Below are 20,636 nucleotides of genomic sequence, written 5' to 3'. Positions count from 1 at the left end.
TTTTTTAAATATTTTAATATTCTCTTAATTTAATTTTGTTCTTTCTTCCACTAGTTTTCTCCATTATTTTTATCATTTCAATATAAATAATAAAAAACATCTTTTATTAATTTAGGTTATTACAAGTAGTAAAATATTTCAAAAAATAATCTTCTTCAATCATTTGACAATAAACATTTAAATATATATCTTATAATTACTAGTGTTTGAACTAATGACCTTAAAATTATAATAATCTCTTTATTTATCAATGTAGCTTTGTTCGTGCACAAAATAAATATTTAAAACCAAAAAACTATTAAAAATGTGTGGTAAAGAGTTAACCGACAATAAATAAATAAATAAAAGAAACGTACAAGTTCGTCACATGCAACAAAAATACATTCTGCAATGTAATTAATGCACACCATATAAAACATAAAATAAAGATGACGTGGTCCATGGATATGCAAAAATCTTATTATTTTATATCTACGAAAAGCGGGTTTTATTAGTTAAATTATTTTTTAATAGAAATTGTTAGTTTTATTAGAAGATGAAAAATCTAAAATTATAATAAATATTTGTCACTAGGCTATGCAGGCACCATTTATTACTTGCTGTTTAAATTAAAAGAAAGCGATAATGCAGCATGCTTTCATTAGATGAAACATGATTTTATTTTACTCGCAGACACATTCCTTGACTCACTGCTCCTGCTCCAGCTTCTTGTTTCTGGTCACAAAGTTGACGCTGTAGTAATTGGCACCGGTGAAAACGCCGCCTTGAACTTCAGATAAGACGGTTCTCCCATCGAAAAGAGTGTCCCTCTGCAGAAATGTGAAGGGGACATCGCACTTACCGTATGTTCCCATGGCAGTAACCGCGGCCTCAGTCATTGGTGGCACAGTAACTTTGTGTACAGTTTCTACAAGTGCGGTCACCGTGGTGACATTTCCCCACTCGATACTTGATTCAAATTGACCGGATAGTTCAATTTTTCCGTCATAGATGAGTGGAATTTTGAACTCCATCGTGGATGCCAGACCCAACATTAGTGAAAGATCAGTGTTCCAAGAACTAGTCCTGGTATCTTCATACGAGAGCGGCACATCTAAGGTGGATGATTGTTGGGTTTCGTTCACAGAAGTCCTCTCATCTAAGCTGAGGATTGTTTCGTCGTAGACCCTGGATTTATCGAGATCGTATTTGACACCGTAAATTTCTCTCGTCAACACAGCCTCTTCCACCTTTAGGTGGGCTTCTTTTGTAAGAGTGGTGAGTTGTGCATTTAGGCAGTCTCTATTGTTTTCGGCTGTAAGTCTTTTGCAGAAATGGTTGTTGCCCAAGTTGATAAGACCTATGGTCTGATCGTCGACTTTAACAGCGCGAAACAAGGTGTCCCTGTTGTTGGTGCTGGTGTCATTAGAATCTGCCCAGATCCAATCTGGGCTACGCCTCCAATAGTTTTGGTTAGAAATTTGCTTGAACCGGATGTTCCCGTCATTGGTAGGAAAAACCTCGAATGGCACGGTTGGATCACCGATGTCACCAGTTGTAAACTGCAAAAACGGGTTGCTGCCGTTGTTTACATAACGAACACACAGGAACTGATTGTTATCTCCCTTGAAGGCCAGGTACCTGGGCAGAAACAATAACGAACTCCAATCAATAACCGTGAAGATATCAGCGTCCTGATGATCAAAAACCGTGTACTTTGCCAACACACAACGATAGAGCGCCGGATTGTTCGAGTACCACAAGCATAAATAGCATCCTGATTGGACATGCTGTATTCGGACCCTATTCTGATCAGCGGCGTTGACAAAGAGAATCCTGAACAATGTGCACGATTCCTTGGATTGATCTTCCTCCTTGTTGTCGGCGGTGGCAGTAATATAGTGCGGGTTGCTGGGTCGTTCCCAATATTTGTTGTTCTGACAGCTTCTTATGTGCACCAAGTCGTTAGTGGAAAACTCCACTTCAAACTTGGCAAATGGGCTCTGGATCCGATCTTCGAAAAACCTGAGATACCCATCGGTGTCCCCTCCGCGAATATAGCTTAAGTAATTAAGCTTGTCATTGGCTTCAAGGACGATGAACCTCGGAAATGCTATTTTCGGTGCTAATTCCATCTTCGCTCTGAAATGAATATTTGAATAAGATCTCTTGGTATTAGTGCTTGCTTATCACAACCAGCTTGGCTAGCTATTTATATAGGTAATCAATGATAATATTGTCCATTGATGAAAATAAGTTTATTTCTAACGTTTTTTTTCTATTAAGCTAAGGTAATTACAAAGTAGTATCGGTCCTAAATACTCTCGATCAATTAACAATGGACACTCAATCACCTTTTGCAATCGTTGGTGCACAAATCCGTGACCTCTAAGAACAACAATGATTAACCATTGAGATGAGTTAGTTGGTGCTTATTTCCAAGGTTTAAATATGTGAGAGATCCTTGTTCATCATTTATATTTACATTTTAATAAAATTGGGTCTAAATTATTTTTGAAAATCTTGGTTTCTCTCATATTTTATTGTCTATTGGCAGATGAAATTTACCATATTGTCAATTTTAAAATTAATTACTTGATATATAATGAAAATGTAAGGGATGATAATAGTCTTGAAGAGGCTAGCAATGAAGAAGTGATAATGCAACAATTAAAGCATAAAATGTTCTTTATTTTTCTTCACAGATTCATTATGTATAAAACAAGGTAGATTTTTTGTCCAAGAAAAAACAATACGCCAATGAGAAATTTGATCTTAACTGTAACAAATTAAAAAAAACCCCAATAAAATTGAATCACAATTAAATTTGAATAATCAAACTATAAATTTACCTTAAAAAACGTTAACACCCATTGTACATTAGTAAACTTTATCTAAGCACAACCATAGTCCTATGAATCCCAAATAGATGAACCAACGAATCCAAAATGATAAAATTTCAATTTAATTTTCCTTAACGTATAAAGTTGTATTTTAATGAAATAACAAAATTTTGCCAACAAGTATTGTCACAAGTGATTGAGATTCTGGAATTTGAGTTTGTAAGCCCAAGTTCAAATTTTATTACCGTCACTCTTAGTGGGCAATCTGTAAATTCTTATATACATCATTATTGAGTCTTAAATATGCTCTAACTCTGGACTGGAGGAGTCATTCATGACCTAAACTTTCTTATACCAAAAAAATTGAAATAACAAAATTTCATTTTAGCCATCAAACTCGAAAATTTTTCATAAACCCTTCAGAAATTATAAACTTATCATCTAATGTTACACAACATTTCATTTTAAATCTATGAAAAAAATATTATTCTTATCTTGAAGAATGAAGATTGTGGCCTAGAATTGCTTCTTATCATGAAGAATGAAGAATTGACCTCGAATTACCTGCTTGTGAGTGAGCAAAGAAAAAAGAATCAGACTTTATTTTGGACGCATGCATTTACTAATTTCCCACGTTTTTTGAAAAAATAAATAGTATATGTCTATATACTATTTAAGGTATGTTTATTTCACTCAAAATAGTTTTTGGAAAATATTTTATATAAAATTAATTATATTTTTGGAAAATAAATTTTAAAAATTATTTTACAGTGTTTGGATGATATTGTGTAACCCATTTTTTACTAGTATATATTTGAGTCATCAAAGATTACAAGAGTATTTGAGCTTTCATTTTCAAATGTGAGGCAATTTTACTATATTGGCTGTTGTGTTTGTTTGCTAGCAGGTCGCTACGTGTTTTTTTGTCATTGTATTTTATTAGTCATTTCGTAGTGCCCTTTGAATCTTTGGTTTGTTGCTTAATTGGTTGTATGTACTTTTACCCTCATTTAGATTAGGGAGGTTTTTAATGTGGCAAGCAACCAAATATTGCCTTGAGGTTTCCTAACAAAATTGTCTTGCCAAGAAAAAAAATATAGTGAAAAAAATAATGGTTGATATGTGGTGAAGAGGGAATTATTTTCTCAACAAGGGTTATATGAACACTGAATGGAAGAAGACACCTAGACTATCAGAAGTCTTTTGGAAGACGTCAGAAATATACGGCTACGTCTTCCTTAGACCGTATGTAGTGTGAAAATCAACCTCAACAACTTTTCAAAGACGTCAGTTAGTCTAGGCGTCTTCTTCCACCCACTGTTCATATCACCCTAGTTGAGAAAATAATTTGTCTTTCACCCCATATTAAACATTGTTCTTTCCCAACTATATTATACAAATAAATTTGCCAAATTGAAATTGATATTATCTTGATGATTGAACAAAGATCAAAATCTATTAACATTTAAAAATAAAAAATGGAATGGGATAGTCACAATGACTAAAAGGAGATGATCTATAAGGAAAGAAAAGGAACAACAAAACATTTGAAAAACATATAACAGGTTAATGGGCACAACCTTTGTCATTCCTACACACACAACAAGGCTAAACCTTTTCAATGCATTGCCCCTGATTTTTTCAGTAGCCCGAAATATCGACACCTTTGGCTCATTTTTTTCTTCTGAATAGATAATCCTTATCTTAAAGAATGAAGAATGTGGCCTAGAATTGCCTGCTTGTGAGAGAGTAAAGAAAAAAAAACAGGTTTCCTGTTGTACACAAATATTTACAAATCTTTCACTTTTTTCAATATAAGAATATATACTAATATAAATCATATATATTTCTATGTACTAAATTTTTTGGATTCCCAATGTAATAGCATGATAAATATCTCCTTTTATATTATATTTTCTTTTAATAAAATATTTTAAAAGTTTTTAATTTATTAAAAAAATTGGTATGAAAACGTTATTTGAGAGTACATTTATCCATTCATTTTTGCGTCTAACAATAAATTATGTCCTTATAGTTTTATATATTATTTAAATTAAAACTTATCCTTAAACTTTAAATTTAAATATACAATAAGTTCTTTTAATGTTACGTAACTTTGTCTCTATCAATATTTATCCACGATACATCCCAAATAGACGAACGAGTGATTCCAAAATAGTAAAATTTTAGTTTAATTTTAGGTAAAGTATACAAATGGTCCCCTCACCATAGGGTGTTGCCTTGTTGAGTCTCTCGACTATTAAAAGTTATAAAATGAACCTCTGACTATAAGTCATTGCTTTATTGATTCCCCTTACTATTAAAAGATACAAAATAGTCACCCGACTATTCATATGTTCCAAGTTCGTCCCTTTCCATTAGAAAAACAGAGACCATCTGATCAAGATGTTAACTTGCTCATTAGGATATGGTAAAAATATGATTCCATAATTGTTTGATTTGTAGTTTGTGGATCGAGTCTCTGTTTACAACATGTCATAGAGCCAACTCTTGAAACAATATGTTGTCGAGCCAGTGTTTGAAATCAACGACGGTGTCAATAAACATCATTAAAATATGATTATATCATATATTAATCAGCAAGTTAACGTCCAGATCAGATTACTATCAAACTTTCTACAGAAAATAACTAGTTTGAAAAATATGAATAGTCAGGTGACCATTTTATAATTTTTAACAGTCAAGGGACTCAACAAAGTAGCGCCCTATAGTCGAAGGACAATATTATAACTTTTAACAGTCGAAAGACTCAATATAACAATCTTATAATTGGAGGACTATTTGTGTATTTTATCCTTTAATTTTTTTAACAATGTAAAAATTTAATTTAATGAAATAACAAATTTCATTTTAGCCACCAACCTCATAAAAATTTCATAAACCCTTCAAAAAAAAATTAAAAGGGTAAATTACATCATTCATCACCAAACTATACTCTCTTCCCTATTTTCCTCATGCAAATTTCAATTTTTCTATTTTGCTCACTGAACTTACAAATTGAATCATTTTGCCCACTCCCCGTTAACACTCTAACGTTTTGATGATGTGATAATTTTTTTATTATTTTTAATATAAAATAATTAAGAAAATAATAAAATAGAAGATGGTCGAATGATATTGTCGGCCCCCATCGATTGCCATAGATGGTGGCCGTTTGGTCCCAAATTTCATGGGTCGCTTCATCTCAACATCGTGATTTCGAATCCGACCTCAATTTTGTCAGAACTTGCTTCAAGGTCCACGAATTTGAGATTGAAAGTGAGGGAGTCAAAATGTTTTAGTCAAGAATCTTGGGTTTTTAGACATTTTTCGATGAAATAACCACCATATTCAGACTCAGGAGGTCTAGATGAATCGACCCATGAAATTTGGGATCAAACGACCACCACAAACAACGGTGGATGGTGGTCGAAATGAAAAATGGTTGTTGGCCGACAAAGAGGAAATGGAGGAGAGAAGGAAAAAGGGGTAAATTACACAATTCCTAATGAACTTTACTCTTTCACCTATTTTACTCATCGAACTTTCATTATAGGATTCGAAACGACGTCGTTTTGATGTATATTTGAGTTTTTTAAAACGAAATCTTTTTGATGCTTGTACCACGTCATAACATCGTTAAATAGTTAACGACAGTGTAAACAAAATGATTTAATTTGTAAAGTTCAGTGAGAAAAATAGAAAAATTGAAAGTTGGGTGAGGAAAATAGGAGAGAGAATATAATTCAGTGAGGAACGGGGTAATTTACCCATTATAAAATTATAATCTAGTGTCGCATAACATTTTATTTAAAATCCCTAAAAATTATAATTCTTATCTTAAAGAATGAAGAATGTGGTCTAGAATTGCATGCTTGTGAGTGAGTAAAGAACAAAAAATATGGTTTCCTTTTGGACGCATTTACAAATCGGTCAAGTACCATTAATTGTCTATTTTACCAACATTTAATGAGAATAAAGTTGTGCAATTATTTAAATACATCAAGACGAGACCTTAGATTCGATCTAACAGTCTTTTCTCGGAGAACATAATTAAAAGAACATGATCTTTTTCTCAATCCCCAAATTTTAAAATAGATTCAATTTAATTCATGTCACTTAATGAGATAGACTTTCATTTTAAAACCGAAAGTAACTTTCTTATACATTAATACAATCACTTTATGACAATATTAAAATAAACGAATATTACCCTTAGTCAAATTATTTTGATTCGAGTCAAGAAAGACTTATATATTATAAAATAAATCTTATTCCTAAATTAAATCTTATCCCTAGATTTTAAATTTAAATATATAATAAATTATTTTAATTTTAAAATCAAGTAATTTTGTCTCTATCAATATTTATGTTGAACCTATGAATCCCAAATAGATGAACCAACGAATCCAAAATGATAAAATTTCAATTTAATTTTCATTAAAGTATAAAGTTGTATTTTAATGAAATAACAACATTTTGCCAACAAGTGTTGGCACAAGTGGTTGTGATTCAAAAATTTGAGTTTGTAAGCCCAAGTTCAAATTTTACTATCATCACTCTTAGTGGGCAATCTGTAAATTTCAATATACATCATAAATAGGTATTAGATATGCCCTGACTGTAGACTGGATGAGTCATTCATGACCTAAACTTTTTTATACCAAAAAATTTAAAATAACAACATATCATTTTAGCCATCAAACTCGAAAATTTTCATAAACCCTTCAGAAATTATAAACTTATCATCTAATGTTACACAACATTTTATTTTAAACCTATGAAAAATAGTATTCTTATCTTGAAGAATGAAGATTGTGGCCTAGAATTGCTTCTTATCATGAAGAATGAAGAATTGACCTCGAATTGCCTGCTTGTGAGTGAGCAAAGAAAAAAGAATCAGACTTTATTTTGGACGCATGCATTTACTAATTTCCCACGTTTTTTGAAAAAATAAATAGTATATGTCTATATACTATTTAGGGTATGTTTATTTCACTCAAAATATTTTTTAGAAAATATTTTATATAAAATTAATTATATTTTTGGAAAATAATTTTTAAAAATTATTTTACAGTGTTTAGATAATATTGTGTAACCCATTTTTTACTATCATAATTTTGAGTCATCAAAGATTACAAGAGTATTTGAGCTTTCATTTTTAAATGTGAGGCAATTTTACTATATTGGCTGTTGTGTTTGTTTGCTAGCAGGTCGCTATTTTTTTTGTTATTGTATTTTATTAGTCATTTCGTAGTGCCCTTTGAATCTTTGGTTTGTTGCTTAATCGGTTGTATGTACTTTTACCCTCATTTAGATTAGGGAGGTTTTTAATGAGGTATGCAACTAAATATTGCCTTGAGTTTTCCTAACAAAATTACCTTGCCCAGAAAAAAAATGTAGTGAAAAAAATAATGGTTGATATGTGGTGAAGAGGGAATTATTTTCTCAACTAGGGTGATATGAACATTGAATGGAAGATGACACTTAGATTACCAGACGTCTTTTGGAAGACGTCGGAAATATACGGCGACGTCTGCCTTAGACTGTATGTAGTGTAAAAATCAACCTCAACAACTTTTCAAAGACGTCAGTCAGTCTAGGTGTCTTCCTCCACCCACTGTTCATATCATCCTAGTTGAGAAAATAATTTGTCTTTCACTCTATATTAAACATTGTTATTTTTCCAACTATATTTTACAAATAAATTTGCCAAATTGAAATTGGATATTATCTTGATGATTGAACAAAGATCAAAATTTATTAACATTTAAAAATAAAAAAATAGAATGGGATAGTCACAATGACTAAAAGGAGATGATCTATAAGGAAAGAAAAGGAACAACAAAACATTTGAAAAACATATAACAGGTTAATGGGCACAACCTTTGTCATTCCTTCACACACAAGGCTCAACCTTTTCAATGCATTGCCCCTGATTTTTTTAGTAGCCCGAAATATCGACACCTTAGGCTCATTTTTTTCTTCTGAATAGATAATCCTTATCTTAAAGAATGAAGAATATGGCCTAGAATTGCCTGCTTGTCAGAGAGTAAAGAAAAAAAAAAAAAACAGGTTTCCTGTTGTACACAAGTATTTACAAATCTTTCACTTTTTTCAATATAAGAATATATAATAATATAAATCATATATATTTCTATGTACTAGATTTTTTGGATTCCCAATATAATAACATGTTAAATATATCCAATTTTCATATTATATTTTCTTTAATAAAGTATTTTAAAAGTTTTTAATTTATAAAAAAAAGTTGGTATGTGTCAAACGGTTTTTTCCGTAGGGGAAAAGGGGTCGCGTTTCGAAATAACTTTTTTGGTGATGGGTTAGTGATAAAACGTGGTTCGAAGAGTCGCAACTAATCTTTGATTAGTGTATGATTAGGCACCCAAAACATATTTTCCATTTTAATAAAAATATTAATTTTAATTCAAATGACAAATTTGCGGTATGCGTTACTAAAATTTTAGTTCGGGAGTCGGTTACGTGTGGGGAAAGATTAGCACCCCCACAACACCCTAAATCGGTACCTAGTCAATTAATTAATTGTCTTTGTAATAAAACTTAGAAGTTCGAGTCTAATTTAATTTAAGATCCCCTAAAAATGATATTCTTTGAATTTTTGGATGAAACATAATAATATTTAATTATTTTATATCGAGAATAATCGATCTCTCATACCTTGAAGCAATCAATTCTTACTCCAATCGAAATAAAGAAATATTAAAATTTAATTCTAAAGTTCAGTATTAATTCAAAATAACAACACCCAAAATAATAATTTTAAGGGTGAAAACGATAATATCTAATTATTTGCAATAGAGAATAAATGATCTTTTAAGCATTAAAAAGTCATTTATTACCCCAATTGAAATAAAGAGATATTACTATTTCGTCTTAAAATTATATAGTGATTCGAATGAAAACGATAATATCTAATAATTTCTAATAGAGAATAAATGACATTTCATACCTTAAAGCAGTCATTTATCACTCACACTGAAAAGAAAAGATATTATTATTCTCAATGTCAATTCGAATGTTATTGTTTTGAAAATCTATCGGAAAACACATGCAAAAAATAAAACAAAAAAAGCATAATAAACAAGTAATTAATTAATTAATTACTTAACCACTATTTAACGAGAATAAGGATGTTCAATTATTTAAATATCTCGAGACGAGACCTTAGATTCGATCTAACAGTCTTTTCTCGATGAATTTAATTAACAGAACATGATTTTTTTTCTGGATTCCCAAATTTTAAAATGAATTCGATTTAATTTGTCTCACTAAATGAGATATACTTTCATTTTAAAATTATCGAAAGTAACTTTCTTATACGTTAAGACAGTCACTTTACGACAATATTAAAATGATCGAATATTACCCTTAGTCAATTTATTTCGAATCGAGTCAAGGGATGCTGATGAGACTATCATACAAAATTAATTAGGACTAAAATAAATTAATATGCAAACAACATGCAAAAATTAAAATAAAAATAAAAGTAGGACTAAGGCATAAATAATCAAACTATCATGCCAAAATTAAAATAAAATAAAATATACAAGTGACTAAAATAAACAATTTCAATATTAAATGCTAAAATTACAAGAAATGAAAAATAAATAAAACATGGGGATAAATTAAAATTATATGGCCGAATTAAAATAAATAAAACATATGTTCAGGTTTGAAATACAAACATGCAAAGATACAGGGGCTATATAGAAATATCCCTAAAATAAATATTAGACATGTAAAAAGGGTAAATTACATATACAGACCCTATAGGTGACTAACATGTAAAAACAAGCTAAAAGTAGGGGGACTAAACTGCGATTATACCAAAAATTGTAAAACACGAATAATAATGGAAAATAATAAAACAGGTCTCTGCCAGTGACCTTACAAAAACACGCGTAAGTTAGGGGACCTAGGTGTAATTTCCCCTAACTTACGTCTATAAGTACAACTTTAATTTTTTTAATTTCATTTTCACCCTATTTAAAAAAACCTTTCTCTTTTTTTCTCTCTCAACTGCTTCAGCCAGCCCACTGTCAGTCGCCCTGAACCATCACCGACCACCGTCAGTTGAGACAATTTTTACTCGAAACAGAAATTTTATCTCACTTGAGATTATTTTTCTTAAAACAAACTTCATCCCGCTTGAGATAGTTTCCACTCGCAACAGAAATTTTATCTTACTTGATATTATTTTTCTTAAAACAAATTTCTTCTCGCTTGAGACAGTTTTTACTCGAAACAAGAAATTTTATTTCACTCGAGATTGTTTTTCTTAAAACAAATTTCATCTCGCTTGATAAAGTTTCCCTTGAAATATAAAATTTGAAATTGTTTCACTTGAAACAAGAATTTTATCTCACTTGAGATTGTCTTTCTTAAAACAAACTTTGTCCCACTTGAGACAATTTTCCCTCGAAATATATTTTATCTCAACTGAGATAGTTCCTCTTCAAACAAATTTCTTTTCATTCATTTATTTTTCTCACAAATGTTGAATATCTGACAGGAATTTAAAAAGCCAACAAAGATTTCATTTCACAATTTTAGCAAAGAATCAGTCCATATTTTTCACCATTGAAAGAAATGAATCTTAGCAAAATTCAAGGACCTTTGGGTCAATACCTTCGGGTACTTCAAACACAATTATTACTGACATGTGATAATCTTTTGCAGATTTAAAACTCTTCAAAGAGAGGGTAAACCAATCAACATTTCCAATGGAGAGTTCGTAATGAGAATAACTCATCTGATAGAGGGAGAAGAAGTTCATAATGATAAGAACTTGTTCGACCTATTGCTCGATTCATGACATTTCGAATCAGCGACGCCTCACTTGAGACACCAACATTTTCAGTAGAGAATTCATAATGAGAAGAACTTGTCCAACCTTTGCTCAATTCACGGCATTTCGAATCAGCGGCGCCTCACTCGAGAGACCGACATTTCTAGTAGAGAATTCATAATGAGAAGAACTTGTTCAACCTTTGCTCGATTCACGACATTTTGAATCAGCGATACCTCACTCGAGGGACCAACATTTCCAGGAGAGAATTTATAATGAGAAGAACTTGTTCAACCTTTGCTCAATTCACAACATTTCAAATCAGCGATGCCTCACTCGAGGGACCAACATTTCCAGTAAAGAGTTCATAATGAGAAGAACTTGCAGCTTAAAGAACAGAGATTGAGCCGAAAATGGTGTTTACTATCTCTGCTTCATTCATGTTCCATAGTAATGTACAAAGATGGGTAGTTGTAATCACCATTTTTTACCATTATTTTCAAACTGAAACAAAGCCAGCCACTTGCACCACATAAGCTTCCAAACTCATCCCCAACACTCCACGCTACCATCGGCTTCCCCAACACTCCACGCCACCACCTTGTCCTGCTACCACCAATCATCAGCCTCCTCACTCCATCAACATCAAGCAATAACATCAATAATTTTTTTATTTACGTGTAATATGTGTTATAAAAACCCAAGGAAAGAGATGGTAAGGGGGAATCCTTGTTTTTTTTTTCTTTTTTTTTTTTTTTGGAGAAAGAATAAGGAGAACTCTCCATTTTCTTGCTCATGTAAACAGTTCCCATTCCCCATTCAAAAACAACAAAACAATACAACAGATTTTTTTAAAGTTCTTGAATTCTAAATTGTAAAAACTTGTGAAACTTGTTGAAACTTGTTTTAACTTAGAAGGTTAACACAATATATATATGGGATTCTCAAAGGAAAAAATTAACGGTAAAACAATCCTTCCGAAACTACAATACCATATTTTACTCAATATAAATTTGTAATAATATATTCATATTTTAATTGAATATAAATTTATAAATAATATATTTGTATTTAATCAAATATAAATTTATAAAAAAAATATTCCTATTTCAATCGAATATAACTTTAAAAATAACATATTCAAATTTTAATTGAACATAAATCCTCAAATAATAGAACATTATCCTATTAATATTTGAATTTTAAAGAATCCACACAATATCCTTTTAATTAAAAATATTCAAATAAATATGTCAAGTTTAAAGAAAATTCAATTACCAAATTCATCAATGAATTTACAAACTTTTTCAACAGTTTTACTCCTTCATTTTGAGGATATCTAACTTGAAGACGACATTGCTCCTTCATTTAAGGACATCTAATTATGTTTGGATGATTTATTCATTCATTTGAGGATATTAAATCTGAGAACTACAATGCTCATTTGTTTGTGGACATGTAGTTGTGTTTGGATGATTGATCTTTGTATGAGGTCATCTAATCGTGTTTGAATGACTTGATTGTTTGTTTGAGGACATGAAATCTAAGGATGACATTACTCCTTCTTTTGAGGACATCTAGTTGTGTTTGGATGATTTGTTCCTTCATTTGACGACGTTAAATCTGAAAATGGCAATGCCCGTTACTTTGAGGACATCTACTCTTGTTTTCTCAAAATATATATATATATATATATATATATATATATACACACAAATATTTTATGAATGGCCTAAATAACTTAACATCATGCTTAAAAGACTTAATAATAACCCGAAGAACTTAGTATCATACCCGAAGATTTTATAGATGACCTAAAGAATTTACTGAAAATAGGTTATTGAACAAAAAAAATTAGAAATTATTTTCTTACTTTCCAAAAAGATTTTATCTTTAGAAAACGTCTTATTGGATGAGAGATTTTAAAATACAATTTCTGATTTTTTTTAAAAAAAATCATCATACCCAAAGGTCCTATAGATGATTCAAACAAACTTAATATCATGCTCTAATGGTTTAAAAAACAATAAATTTATATTGGAGAGTACGGTTGAGCATAAAGAATGTATTATTAATATCCTTATGATGTTGATTGTTAAAACTTAAAAGTGATGTCATCTAATATTGTGTTATGCTCAATTCGAAATGTTGAATTTATATTTCATATTTATAACAAATTATTTTATTCATAAAGTAATTTAAGGACGAAATGAATCCATCGATCGGTCCTTCGAAAGATATAATTGCTATGGTAAGGTAAAAGTCTGATTTTATCATGAAAGATTGGTTGTAGGCTCTATTCACGTATATGGTTGTATTGAAAGTGAGTGGTTCTTATGATTTTGGTTAAATACTTATCTAATTTTGTCAGGTTCACTTTTCGGACAAGCTTTGGAGATAAACATGTCTTGATTGATGGACGATATTGCCCTTGATTGTCGGAACAAGTAGGTAGCCTACCTGGTTGTGGTAAGCAAGCACAAAGTGTGAAACACACCAAGAGATCTTCCATTCAAATTTTAATTACAGTGCGAAAATGGCAGTTTTATTGCCGAGGTTTATCGTCCTTGAAGCCAATGACAAGCTTAATTATTTGAGCTATGTCCATGACGGCGGAGAACTCGATAGGTACCTCCGATTCTCTGAAAATCAGGCTCAGAACCCGTATGCCAAGTTTGAAGTGGAGCTTTCCGATACAAAAGGTTTGGTGCACGTAAGAAGCTGTCAAAACAACAAATATTGGGAACGACCCAGCAACCCGCACTATATTACTGCCACCGCCGACAACAAGGAGGAAGATCAATCCAAGGAATCGTGCACGTTGTTCAGGTTTCTATTTGTCGACGCCGCTGATCAGAATAGGGTCCGAATACAGCACGTCCAATCAGGATGCTATTTATGCTTGTGGTACTCGAACAATCCGGCGCTCGCTCGTTGTGTGTTGGCAGAGTACACGGTTTTTGATCATCAGGACGCTGATATCTTCACGGTTATTGATTGGAATTCGATGTTGTTTCTGCCTAAGTACGTGGTCTTCAAAGGAATTTACGGAGGTTACGTGTGTGTTCGTTATTACAATGGATTGGCGTATTTGGAGTTTGCAGCCGATGACATCGCTGATCCAACCGTGGCATGTGAGATTTTTCCTAACAATGACGGAACCATCCGCATCAAGCAAATTTCTAACGGAAAGTTCTGGATGCGATCTAATCCGTATAATTGGATCTTGGCACAATCTGATGACACCAGCAGCAGAGACACCTTGTTTCGCTCTGTTAAAGTTGACGGTCAGACCATAGCTCTTATCAACTTGGATAACAATCGTTTCTGCAAAAGACTCACAGCCCGGGGCGGTTCAAACAGCTTAAATGCAGATATCGTGTCTGTCGATGTTGAATCCCGACTAACAGTGGAAGAGGCTGTCCTGAAGCGAGAAATCTATGGTGTCAACTATAGTATTGAAAATGCCAGGGTCTACGACGAAACAATCCTCGTCGTAGCCAAGACTTCTGCTAGTAACTATACCCAAGAACCCAGCACTTTACAAGTGGATCTTTCGTATACAGATACCACCACTAGAACATGGAACACTACGTTGTCACTAACGTTAGGTATGAAAGCCAGTATGGAGGTCAAGTTTCCTTTCGTTTCAGCGGGAGGGATCGAAATATCAACTGAACTTCAATCAGGAGTCGAGTGGGGAACGACCACAACAGTCTCCAATGAGAAAGGAGCTGTACACACAATTGAAGTGCCGCCGATGACTAAGACAACTGTTAGTCTAATTGCAACACAAGGTCGGTGCGATGTTCCCTTCACATTTATCCAAAGGGACACTCTTTTTGATGGGAGCACCGTCATAAATGAAGTTGAAGGTGGCACTTACATCGGTTCTAATTACTCTAGTATCGTCTTCGATACCAAAGAAGAGAAGCTGGAGTGAGTTAAACTTCAGGAGAAGGAATGTGTATGTGGTGTGTCTGCGAGTACTAAGCATAATAAAATCATGTTTCGTTCATGGAAGCATGCATTTACGTTTTCCTTTAGCTGCAATTAATAAATGTATCATTATAATGTACGAGTCGGTCTCGTTATAAATTCTATCCATCTATTTTCCGAAAACATTAAAGTTAAGCATTCCTTTAGTTCTAGAAAATATTTTATATTTTTATCTGCTTTTAATTTTTTAATAATTTTAATTTTTTAAAAATTAAAAAACATGTTTGGTTAATATAAATGAAAATTTGAATTCATAAATAAAATAGTTAAAACATATTTGGTATCCATTTTTTTAAAATAATGATGAACAAATATTTATTAAATAATTATATTAAAATAAAGTTATTAAAAAATTATTACATAAATTTAATTTGTGAGTTGTGTAAATATAAAATAATAAAGTTGATAAAAAATTTTATAACACAAAAATTAGTTTAGTTTATAATAAGAATATAATGTTAATTTATATTGGATATCAATTAAATTTAAAAAATACTTAAAAATATATTTTTTGGATAAGTAGATTTTATTACCCAAGTAAAAAGGTTCAATGTACAACAATCCTCCCAATTGGGAGAAAAACATAAGTACAAACAAAAAGATTAGTCAATATTCCAGTAATTACAAAGTCTGGAATTTACATAATCAAGTCTATTGAACTTCTTGTCTCTGATTTTGAATCGAACTAGCTCCTTTATAGACGTGAGGAGTTGATCTGTTGTTCGTGATCCTCTATTGAAAATTCTTCTATTTCTTTCCTCCCAAATGAAATATATAAAAGCAGTCCAGGCGATCCTCTATTTAACTCTTTGACTAATGGAATCAAATGTTGACCGTCACAACGTTTATATGATAGTTCACAAAGTTTACATGACAATCTACAATATTAATATGATAGTTCACAATGTTGTTGTGGTAGTACGTGATGGAAGATGATGGGATGAATGAGCTTAATTGATTTATGGCTAAGTTCGAGGGTCTAATTGATTCTTTTGGAAAGTTTAAGGGCTTAATTAATTTTGTAGAAAAATTAAAATATTATTTAAATTCAAAATATAAAATATACACAATTATTAAGATATTTAATACATTAATTATAAAAATAATAAAAAATAAAATTATTAAAAAAAATTATTTTAAGGACCAAATTGAGTGTAAAAAGAATCCAGGGACCTTATTAATTTTTTAGCAAAAGTTTGAGAGATTCAACTACCCTTAAGTTAAAAAAATTATCCTTAAACTGATTTGAATCTGCGTGATTTTAGTTAAAAATATAGATCTCGTGTTTTCTTATTTCTATAATTTTCAAAACAATTTTAATGAAAATACTGTAAACATCTTATTTATGTTTTCATATGTTCACTTATTTTTGTTTTTATTTTTTAGAAATCATTTTTTAATTTTACAATTAAAGGGGTTGTCTTCGAAATTTTTTATTTTCTAAAAAATAAAAATGAAAATAATTTATATTTTATAAAACCAAACTACCCTAAACTTTATATTTTGACCGGTATTAATTTTCAAGTACTCCGAGCCTCAACATTAACCCAAAGGAAGCCCAGCATGTAAACAACCCGTCCACGACTACTGGGTTGGCTCTAGTTCAATGGCCAACTCAACCTTTTAACTTATCACTCCCACCATTTGTACCCAACCTGGATCACAACATTTCTAGCTTCCAGCCCACCCCAACACTCAACATGTCAACATGGTACCCAACATGTCAATGTGATGTTCAATAGGGAGAGGAAGCAAGAAGAAGAGAAAGGAGATAAATACTTGAGGATGGAGAGAAAGGCCGACAAGTTCACGAGAAAGTTTGTGTTGCCTAAGGACGTTAATGTTGATGATATTCTTACAATGTGAAAAGACAAGATTTTAAGTCACTATAGAGAAACTGTTGTTATGTGAACCTAAGAAAGCTGCGACCATTGAGGCCAAGATCACTTGAGAGAGATGAGTTAAAATTATAGTTGTGGATTATTTTAACTAATATGTGTTTATTATGAGTTATATATGTAATTTTTATAGTTTTTGTATAGGGAAATCACATAAATGGTTACTCATGTTTGATTAAGTTTTCGATTTCTCCGTCAAAGTTTCAAAAGTAAAAAATTGATCATTAGCGTTACTGATTTATAATAAACCGGTCACTCACCGTTAACAATCACTAGTGGAGAAACATAATGATGATGTGGCACATTAGTTTACTTTTTTCCATCATTTGACCATGATCATTGCTCAAAACTGACCCTTCCTCTTTCATTCTCACTCCCTCTATGCTTTCAATTGCATTGAGTTAACAACGAGGTGGACTATGGTGATGAGGTTCATGGTTTTGCCTTGGCAGCAAGTAGTAGAGAGCAAAACTGCCCCTGATAAGAATTCATATAAGCAAGCTTGTGAATGGTTAACCAAAGTTTTAGAAGAGAGTAATATCCACTGTGAAGTTTTATGGTTCATCAAACCTTCTCCGTTATATGCACTTAATATAATGAACACATATTTAGGAAGGGGTAACAGTGTAAGGGTCCAAAAAATAAAGGAAAATGCTCCTAATATTGCATCTTCATTCTGATGATTCTGCAACTTCCCTATAAATGTGCTCAAGTCTTATCACACATAAAGAGGCGAAGACGCGAAGTGCTCAAGTCTTCATACACCACCCCCAAGCACAATTCTAGCTCTATTGAAAGTAGTAGAATTAGAGTGAAAGAGTCTTGGGTTTTTCTGAAACTTAATCAACGAAATAGTGTTGAATTCGGCTGTGGATATCCTTGGCAGCTCTCAATTTTCCACTCCCATTCCTCCAGCCAACAAATGATGCCAAACCTCTTGGTTAGCAATTCGTCACTTTAGAAACTTTAGTGGGGGAAAACAAAAACTTACTCAAATATTTTGACACAGCCACTCTTCATAACCAATATATATATATACACAGAAACTAACTTTTTTTAATTTTCCTAAAATAAATGAATATATTCATAATCATAAGAAGATCAACTCATCATAAATTTTAACAGAAATAATATTTCGATTACCACACACATAAAGATATCATACATGAACTATATATTATCAAACTCAAGAGCACGAAAGATGCGGTGCCGCTATGCTATGCTCGCACCATTTATTACTTGCAACTTAAAGAAAACGAAACATGATTTTATTTTACTCGCAGACTCACAACATACACATTCCTTCTAATGGCCCATTGAAGTCTTGTTTATATGGATTACCTCGACTCACTCCAGCTTCTTGTTTCTGGTCACAAAGTTGATGTTGTAGTAATTAGCACCGGTGAAAACGCCGCCTTTAACTTCAGATAAGACGGTTTTCCCATTAAAAAGAGTGTCCCTCTGCAGATATGTGAAGGGGACATCGCACTTACCGTTTGTTGCCAATACAGTAACTGTTGCCTCAGTCATTGGAGGCACAGTAACTTTGTGTACAGCTTGTACAACTGTAGTCACCGTGGTGGTGCTTCCCCACTCGACTCCTGATTGAAATTCACCGGATAGTTCAATTTTCCCCTCAAAGATGAGTGGAATTTTGAACTCCATTGTGGATTTCACACCCAACTTGAGTGAAATATTAGCTTTCCATGAACTAGACCTGGTTTCTGTATACGAGAGCTGCAACTCTAAGGTGGAGGTTTGTTCAGTACTCCAGTTGATAGAACTCTTCTCATCTAAGCTGAGAATTGATTCGTCGTAGACCCGGGCATCATCGAGATCATATCGGACACCGTAGATTTCTCTGGTCAGGACAGCCTCTACCACCGTTAGCCGGGCTTCTTTTGTGACGGTGGTGGCTGCTGCATTAAGGCAGTCCGTTTTGCCTTCGGTTGTGAGTCTTTTGCAGAAATAATTGTTGCCCATGTTGATAAGACCTATGGTCTGATCGTCAACTTTTACAGGGCTAAACGTGCATTCCTTGAATTGGTAGGGGAGAATGTCAAAAAGATCTGCCCATATCCAATTTGGGCTACGCCTCCACCAGCGGCGGTTAGAAATTTGCCAGATCTGGATGGTTCCATCACTCATTTGAAGAACCTCGCATGCCACGGTTGGATCACCGATATCCTCTGTTATAAACTGCAAATACTCGTGGCCTTCAATAGAACGAAGAGCCAAGTACTTTCCGGTGTCTCCTTTGAAGGCTACGTACTTGGGCAGAATCACCAACGAACTCCAATCAACAATCGTGAAGATATCACCGCTTTGACCATCATAAGTCTTGTAGTTTGCCAACACAGAACAAGTGTATGTCGGATTGTCCCACCTCCATAAGCATAAATAGCATCCTGATTGGACATGCCTGAATCGGACCGTATTCTGGGCGGCGTTGACAAAGATAACCTGGAACAAAGTGCATGACTCCTTGGATTGATCTTCCTCCTTCTTGCCGGCGGTGGCGGTAATCCAGTACTGGCTGCTGGTGCTTCCGGTGAGGGAAAGATTTTTGGTTCGTTCCCAATATTTGTTGTTCTGACAGCTTCTTATGTGCACCATGTCGTTTGTCGAAAACTCCACTTCAAACTTGGCGTACGGGTTCAGAACATGATATTCGAAGAACCTGAGATATCCATCAGTGTCACCCCCACGTGTATAGCTCAGGTAATCAGTCTTGTCGTTGGATTGGACGACGATAAATTGAGGGAATGCGATTTTCGGTCCCAATTCCATTTTCGCTCTGAAATTGAAGTTTGTGCTTCACTATAAGTGTTAGCTTCCCACGACTAGCTTGCTAGCTACTTATACAGATAATTGAGGTTAATATTGTCCATCGATGAAAAAAAAAATTTTAAACATATAAGGCGTTTAAAACCCCTTTTACCGACAAAAGATTATAGTCCTGAAGGGGGAAAAACGGGACCTAAATGAGACAATATAAATAATTATTTGAGTTTTATTTGATTAAAGATTGATCAACAATTAATGGGCTCGACTCGGGCTTAAACTTGACTCGAGTTTTTAACGAGT

General features: G+C 32.7%; 1 protein-coding gene across 1 annotated transcript; it reads right to left on the bottom strand.

Annotated features, from left to right (window-relative positions):
- Window positions 1–658: 658 nt before the first annotated feature.
- Window positions 659–20,352, bottom strand: LOC120115120. The gene is made up of 2 exons (XM_039135880.1): window positions 19,466–20,352; window positions 659–1,261 (listed from the first exon to the last, which is right to left on the bottom strand). Exons 1-2 carry the CDS (start codon window positions 20,337–20,339, stop codon window positions 687–689), a joined length of 1,449 nt encoding a protein of 482 aa, XP_038991811.1. The 5' UTR covers window positions 20,340–20,352; the 3' UTR covers window positions 659–686.
- Between the last annotated feature and the right edge of the window lie 284 nt (window positions 20,353–20,636).

Source organism: Hibiscus syriacus, unplaced genomic scaffold (assembly GCF_006381635.1).
Source record: "Hibiscus syriacus cultivar Baekdansim isolate YM2019G1 unplaced genomic scaffold, ASM638163v2 tig00110258_pilon, whole genome shotgun sequence".
Lineage (NCBI taxonomy): Eukaryota > Viridiplantae > Streptophyta > Magnoliopsida > Malvales > Malvaceae > Hibiscus > Hibiscus syriacus.
The sequence above is the reverse complement of the archived record's forward strand: the minus strand, read 5'-3'. Positions and strand labels throughout refer to the sequence as shown.